Source organism: Solea solea, chromosome 14 (genome assembly GCF_958295425.1).
Source record: "Solea solea chromosome 14, fSolSol10.1, whole genome shotgun sequence".
Lineage (NCBI taxonomy): Eukaryota > Metazoa > Chordata > Actinopteri > Pleuronectiformes > Soleidae > Solea > Solea solea.
Genome location: NC_081147.1, coordinates 832,940 through 840,805, shown reverse-complemented (window position 1 = coordinate 840,805; position 7,866 = coordinate 832,940). Strand labels below are relative to the sequence as shown.

At 44.4% G+C, this 7,866-nt stretch overlaps 1 protein-coding gene across 1 annotated transcript; it reads right to left on the bottom strand.

Annotated features, from left to right (window-relative positions):
* Positions 1 to 1,002: 1,002 nt before the first annotated feature.
* Positions 1,003 to 2,887, bottom strand: LOC131472996 (uncharacterized). Its single transcript, XM_058650508.1, has 2 exons — positions 1,960 to 2,887; positions 1,003 to 1,700 (listed from the first exon to the last, which is right to left on the bottom strand). The coding sequence occupies exons 1-2, from the start codon at positions 2,838 to 2,840 to the stop codon at positions 1,694 to 1,696; spliced, it is 888 nt and encodes a 295-aa protein (XP_058506491.1). The 5' UTR covers positions 2,841 to 2,887; the 3' UTR covers positions 1,003 to 1,693.
* Between the last annotated feature and the right edge of the window lie 4,979 nt (positions 2,888 to 7,866).

Here is a 7,866-nt window from a genome sequence, read left to right as displayed (position 1 = left end):
GAGGGAGGGAGAGGTTGTGTTCAAAGGAGCCGCAGCTTTCGCCTCGCTCACATTATCACCGCAGCACAAAGGGCCAAATACATTCAGCCGCGCTCCCGTGGCACTGAGCTGATTAGAGGAAAGTAGCAGCTCCTATTGTGAGGGAAACCATTTCCACGACTGTAGAGCAAGTGATTTCATATCCTCTCTTTCATTCATATATATATATATATGTATATGTTTAAGATTACACAGCAAGTGTCTAATCAGCTGATCCTTAATCATCAGCATTGTGCCCCCTCATGTTTCCTGCTCTGCAGGCTGATGACAGAGGTGACGACGAGAGGGAAGAAAATCACTTTCGACATAATCGCCTTAAACGGGCGCCGGCTCCGTCTGAGGCGGCGGCGCTTTCCTCATCTCTGCTATCAATGAGATAACAAATCAATTATCAGGAACAAAAAAACCCCAGTTTAACTCGACGGAAAGTGGCGATTACTGCAGATTTCATGTGCCCTGAATGCAGCACGAGGCCTGGGGTCACTTTAAAGGGAGAGTTTGGAGTTTTTATCAAGTGTTTGTTTGAAGTGACAAAAAAACAACAGATTTTAGTCACTTAACAGAAGACTTGTGTCATGAAATCCACGTCAGTTTAAGTCTGCGACGTTTAAAAAACACGTTCACGTCTTTATCTCACTGTCAGACAGACGTTTGTAACCCGCTCACTCTCCCACACCAAAGCCCATAGAGAAAACCAGTGATTTTAACATCACAGCACACAGGAGCTGTTGATCCACTGATGCCTCCATCACTCACTTCTAATGTCTTATTCAGTTAATTCGGCTTTTGAAATAATTCATCATGACTCAACTCAGTGACACAAAGTGACCACACGAGGCAGTAGAGGACCAGCAGCTCCTGTGTCCCCGCAGCTAAAATCACTGATTTTCTCTATGGGCTTTGGTGTGGGAGAGTGAGCGCTTTACAAACTTCAGTTTCCTGTTGGACGATGGACCTTCACAATAAAACGCATTCAAAGTCGTCGGCAACATTAAAAATAAGAATTTTCACAACAATTAAAAGTCCATTTGGTTTGAAATGTCTATTTTCTCTTGCTACTTCCATGATAATGAGGATTTATTGCACTTATTATAATAATACGTTATCATACTTCTGTTGGACTCTCTCCGTCACGCTGATGAATAATATTAATATTAATAATCACCTCAACCAGGAAGGTTCTGTTTTCATGGACGTGGGTTTATCACCCGAGTATGTTCCCATGAATCTAAGCACTGATGACGTCACAGATAATCACTCTCTCTAATAAAGAACACGACTGAAATGACGTAGTACAGACTCTGCATGTGTTTATGTCTCAGCCACATCTTCAGGGACCAGGATGAACGTTGTCATGTTTGTGTCGGACGGTAATAAAGTTCTGTCCCGTGGATCAAACGCTGCTCTGTAAAACACAGCTCATTATCGTTCTGCTCACTTTTGAACCTCTGGTGTGAAATACTGATAAATAAACTGGGAAAAATCACTTCCTAACTGTCGGAGAGGAAACGTGGTGTTTATGTTACGTAGCGAGCTAACCGTGAAAGCCATCTGTGATTGGATGGCGCTTCACCACATGTCTCCGGTGTCCACATCCGATCACGTCAGCTCCCCCTTCTTCTTCTGCAAAGACTTCCAGCAGCAGACGACAGCGTCACATCCTGTGTCACCACAACAACAAGAACAACAACGTTAGCACTTTCGCGTTAGCTGCGCTCGGAGCCACCGGTCGTTGTCGGTGGAGCGGAGACGCGCTGCGTTTATTTGGCAGATCAGATAATAATCTGTGAAGCGGTGAATGATAAATGAATGAGTGTAACGGTGGAAAAGTTAAGGGGGTTCTTAAAGAGGTTCCCCGCTCTGGACCAGCGTTAGCACGAGTCCAGATTTGAAGGGCGTGTCTCTGGAGGAGAAACTCACCGAAACTTTTTACCCCAGTTCCAGGGCTGGATGTGGTGGAGGAACGCGTGGGTTATGGACCGTTTCTTCTCCCTGAAAGGTTTGAGTTGGAGGAGTTCCCCGCGCATGTTCTCCGTGTCCGGGTTCCACCTGAGCGAGACCTTTGGGCGCGAGCCGTTCTCGTAGCGCGTTAGCCTCTGTTTCAGCTCCTGAACTTTTAAAGAAAGGAACAAAATGCGAGATTTGGCTTCCCTCAGCTTCTGCTCCATGCTGGGATCTCGCAGGATCAAGTCCAGCTCCCGGTTCCTGGCCTCCTTCTGGGCGATGTCTTCCTTCAACTTTTCCAAATTGTTCTTGAACGTTTCTTTGGTGTCTTTGTAGAGTAGCTGCATCTCCCCCAGCTCTTGAAGGTAGCCCTTCTCCTTCTTCTGCGAGGGCGTGAGCTCGCCTTCCTTCTCGGCTTTGGCTAGGACCTTCGTCCTCTCCACGACCTTCAGCTGCTGCTGCAGGTTCTCGCTCCAGCGCCTCTCCACCAGGCTGTCGAGCTGAAGAGCCTTTGCGGCCGTGTCGTTGTCGCCGTTGTTCTCCTGCTCGGGTTCCATCAGCTGCCTCTCGACGAGCAGAACCTTCTCGTGCGGGAACTGCGTCCTCAGCTGGTCCACTTGTTTCCTCAGGTGGTCCCTCTGCTGCCTGAAGGCCTCCTTCTCGGCCCGCTCCGCCGCGCACTCGTCGATGACGTAGCTCTGACTCCTCTTGAGGTCGTCCACCATGCTGAGTAAGGCGTTGCGGTTGCGGTCGGCTGCGGCCCGCAGCTGCTCCCTGAGTCTCCAGTCCTTCACCTGCTGGAGCAGTTCTGAGAATCTCAGCTGCATGAAGTTCTCATCGGTCATGTTCGCAGACATCTCCGTCCACTGGCGTCACAGCAGCACAGAGGAAGAGCTTCTGTCATCACCTGCCTTTGATCTGCGGGGCTTCACGACATCATCATTACATCATCAAGTGTTTGAGATTCTTCAAATATTCAACGTGATGCAACGTTATTGATGTCTGAAAGAAAAAAGCTAAACACTTGCATGTACGTGGAGAACAGAAGCTCATCTGAACCCTGACTTACCCGAACCTGAACCAGTGTCTCACCAGCTTTATTCCAAAGTAAGGACGTTTATTAACCAGTTGACACACAGAGACATAAAAAGACAGACTTTAATGTGGAGATAAATCAAACATTTGATGTTTTACTGATAAATATTGACCATTTTCACCAGTAGAGGACAGCCGTCCCTTACGAGCTTTGTCCTTTGTTAGTTAGCTTGATCATTTTCGCGTTTGAAAAAATGAAACAGCAAACAGAACGTGAGAATGTTTGAATGTGTTTAACTGCACTAAAGAGGGCGCTAAACACCTTTATTTTCATTGATTGTCATTCCTGTGGAGACTTCTGCAGATTTTAGCAACTTAGCAAAAGACTCAGCTAATAAAATCTACGTCCGTCTAAGTCTACGACGTCTTAAGAACATGTTTACGTCTTTATCTCACTGTGAGACAGACTTTTCCAACAGGAAACTGAAGTTTGTAGGTGGAGGTGAGTGGTTTACAAAGTTCTGTCTCACAGTGAGATAAGACGTTGTATATTTGATGAGGTAAGTCAGACTAAACTAACATCAGTTTATATATCTGGTTCTTTGTGACACTTTTAAACCATTCATTGCAATAAAATGATGGAAAAACTCTGTCGAAAGGTGTAAAAACCTCTTTGTTTCACGTGACTTTTCCAGTCTGACACATTCTCTCGTTCATATGAAACTCTCTCTGCTGAAATGTGTTTCATACAAATGAATTTGCTCGGCTAACTCAAATGGAAAACGGAAATTCTTCATCGTTGACCTCATACTGTGATTATCACACCTGTGGGTACAGTAATACAACACACTGCATTACGGAGACACTCCATACATTATTTATGGCACATATGGGCGTCGTCGGAGTGCCGCCGTCTAAACTCCAAATTTCAAACCACTTCACGGCGCTCGGCCGCTCTCACAGAGACGAGATGAAGCCATAAAGAAAATGAAGAGGGGGGAAAGAGGCTTGAAATCCATCAGCGCATCACTTCCTGCAGCTGCGGCATCACAGAGCTCAGCGGGCGCGGCGAGCTTTAATGTCTTTAAGTCGTGTGTCACAAAGAAAACATTAAAGAGAAGAAAAACAACGCGTCGCCCTGATCTTATTTCTCTGAGAGCGAGCGATGACGAGAGGCCGCAGAGAAGCAGAGATAATGGAGAATTTATGTTCTCTCTGAGAGGAGAAGCCTCTTAGCTGGATTTAATTCTCTTTAATAGCGGCGAGAAACACTCGGGCTCTAACCTGCCGCAGCTTTGAGAGCCGGATGTTTGACGCTGAAGCAACAGATGCATAATAAATGAACGACCGCGTATCTGCTCTCAGCGCCGCTAATGTTTCAGGGTGCTAACGGCGGCTTTCATCACTGAGGATGAGGATGATGAGGATGATGATGAGACTTTTTTACGCAGCAGAATTTGACTTTACAAACGCGTAATCATTAAAAACATAGATATAAAACTGTTCTGTGACGTTTTAATAGAAACAAACGTCAGAAATCTGTCAAATTGTGTGAATTGTGAAACCATATTCTGCTGATTGTGTTCCATTGAAATGAATGCGGGAAAATCCTCTGAAGGTTGCTCACGTCTGAAACGCCATGACTTTGGCGTACATTCATCTGGAGACTTTATTTCACAAGATTTTAAAACACTCAGCTTTGTTCGAGCTGTTTGTGTCCCATTGAAATGTATAGGGACAATTCTCCAAATCCTCTGAAGGTTGCTCATCTTTGAAAAGCTACCTTCTTCAGTCTTCATGACTTTATTGAAACTTTAGTCCAGTCAGCTTTTTTCACAGCTTTTTTTGGTGTCCCAATGAAATGAATGGGGTAAATCTTCAGATCCTGGAAAATGTGCATATCTTATATATAAAAAAATGCTCCTACTTTTGCCGACGTTAATCTAGAGACTTCATTTCAACCTTAATTTAATCACAAGATTTCAAAATACTCGGCTTTCTTCAGCATTTTTGTGTTCTATTGAAATGAATGGGGGAAACCCTAAAATCCTCTGAAGGTTGCTCATATCTGAAACACCACAACTTTGGAACACCTTCATCTGGAGACTTTATTTAAACTTTAATCCAGTCTCAGGACTTTCTTGAAGCTTTTTTGTGTCCCATTGAAATTAATGGGGGGAATCCTCCAAATCCTCTGAAGGTTGCTCATCTTTGACGTCCATGTAGAGGCTTCATTTAAACTTTCCTTACGACCCCGTTAAAAATCACTGAACCTCCGCGTTTGTTCAAGCAGTAGAATTCACTTCTGAAACTCCGCCCGGCAACAACGGGAACGCACCGCTAACTTTAGCTAACGTCAGCTAGCGACTCAGTCAGAGACACTCTCTGAGTTTGATTGACATTTTTAAAGTCTGTGCTTCGTCAAACCTTTTTATCCGTCCGATATCTGATGTCAGGATCTGGAATTATAATCCCATCATCATCATCATCACAGCTGATCTAACTCTCATGTTGTCATTTTATGATGAAACACACACACGAGAAACAGCTGTTTGACACTCTGTAGCTCCTCCCCCCGTCCATCGTCTCTGTCATCTTCATGGCCCACTTGACTCTGATGATGTGAGATTTCCGTCCCCATGGCAACCGGCGGGACTCGTCCCCGTCTCCACTTCCCTGTCTTTAATTCCTACCCCTTTCATTTGCATAGAAATAACTCTCTCTCTCCCTCTCTCTCTCTCTCTCTCTCTCTCATATCGCCTTCAGCCGTGTATTTTTATTACGCTCATATTTCATCAAACAATCTCATCAACAAGCGCGTAATGACATAATTAACCTACAGGGGGGAGCGCACTCGCCGCCAGGACCTCGGATTTAATTGGAGTGGGAGGCTTTAAGGGCGAGAGAGAGAGAGAGAGAGAGAGAGAGCGGGCGGCGTGCAGCGAGCAGAGGCCGGCAGGAGGGGGCGACGGCGAGTTAATGAGGTTTTAATGGCGTCGTCTTAAAGGTGCTGAGCTCCGTGTTTTACATCCAGGTCACTGACACTGACACCACGTCATTTTCTTTAAACGTGGCACAAACTTCAGAGTAAAACGTTCGATTAAAGGAGAAATGACGGGATTTTATTTTTACGGGAATAATATTTGAAATAAAAGTTTCAGGAACGATCGAGTGGATCGCGACAGTGTGATCTTAGGTCGTTTCCCCTTTAAAGCTGGAGCAGTGATGACTCCACCCACAATGATGATGTCACACAGAGTTATTACATATAATATTATGTAAGCAGTGATGTTTCACACTGACCAACACAAACCACCAGGGGGCAGAATATCAGAGAAAAGTGAATTCACAGATTGTGGAGACGATTTCTACAGATTCTGATTTAAAGAAGATTGTTGTCTTTGAAGTGTAGTGGTTTCTATGTCCAGCAGGGGGCAGTAATGCAAGGATTGATTTGGAAAGTGGAAAAACATTTTAAGATGAGATTTAAACGTGAGATTTTAGCGAGAATTCACAGAGAATCAAACAGTTTTTAAGTGTTTAAGATACAATTCTGAAATTTTAAACACTTTATCTACAGTTTTAGGACATTTAGCATTAATTTGTCTTAATGAGTCTTCTGGAGACAAATGTAAAAGTGTTTTTTAAAAGCCTGGACGTCAGCTCAATAAGCTGCTGTGTGGTTCAGTGGTTCAGTGACAGGAAGTGACATCATCAGTGGGTTTTTAAAGCTGAGCTGACGAGCAGTGATTGAAACACAGGTGCGATGATTTCTCACAGCTGATGTGAATCTGAGCTTTAATGAGCTTCACACACTAACACCTCAGCGGCCACTTTATTAGGTACTTTCTATACAACTGTGACACAACTGCAGACTGAACAATAATCTACACAATCACTTATTTCTACTCATTATACGTCAATTTATTGAATATTTAAACCACATTTTTCAATAAAACAGTAAAAAAAAACATTGAAATGTACATTATTTTCTCTAAATGTCTAAAATCTTGAGATTAATCGGAACTAAGTTGCACCGAATTTCACCAAACGTGGTGGAAACATGTCACAATAGCGTGTGTCGTAAATGTACGACCACTGAACTGAGCACGAAAATAATCGTAGCAACGTAAAAAATTAGTCACTTTGTACAAAACACTTCAAAGATGAAAAGTTACCGCAGATTTAAAGGGGCGTGGCCACGGCAACTGTCGGGATTTTGACAAATTTCATTGCGAAACAGGCAGTGACCTCTAAGTTTGCCGTACATTGACCGATCGGCTCGAAACTTTATACGTGACATTAGAGACCGACATAGAACACGTCTACGATCGCCGCATTGACCCAACATGCTGTCGGCCATTTTGAACCAACCCAAACCGGAAGTGCCCTTTAACTGTGCAGCAGAGAGAGTCCAGGCTCATTTCATTTTAGTTTGGTTTTCTTTAAGTTTTATTCACTTCTTCCTGTTTGAATAAAGTTTCTTGACTTTTTTTCCTTTTAAGAAATAATCGTAACAAAGGAAGAACTCCTGTTTTAACTGCTGAGTCATCTCCTCGCCGTCTTCTGTCACCACCTCACTGCGTCGCTGAGGCCACGGCGTTGGCCGGCCTTCAGAGCGGCGGCGGCGGCAGATAGCGAGGAGGAGGAGGAGGAGGAGCAGAAACTCCCGCAGGGTCACTGCGGCCGTTAACCGTCCAGAGAGAGACGACAGAGACGGAGACAGACTGAGAAATGTCTGTGGAGCACGGGGACGTCAAATACAACTTTAAAAGCCTTCTCTTCCTCCGTCTGCTCTCCACAGTCCTTTATCACACACAGACCATGTGTTCCGCCATGAAAGAATTG

What these genes read in the sequence shown, in the direction of transcription:
- LOC131472996 (XM_058650508.1), bottom strand. Translation starts at nt 2,840, where the DNA reads ATGTCTGCGAACATGACCGATGAGAACTTCATGCAGCTGAGATTCTCA.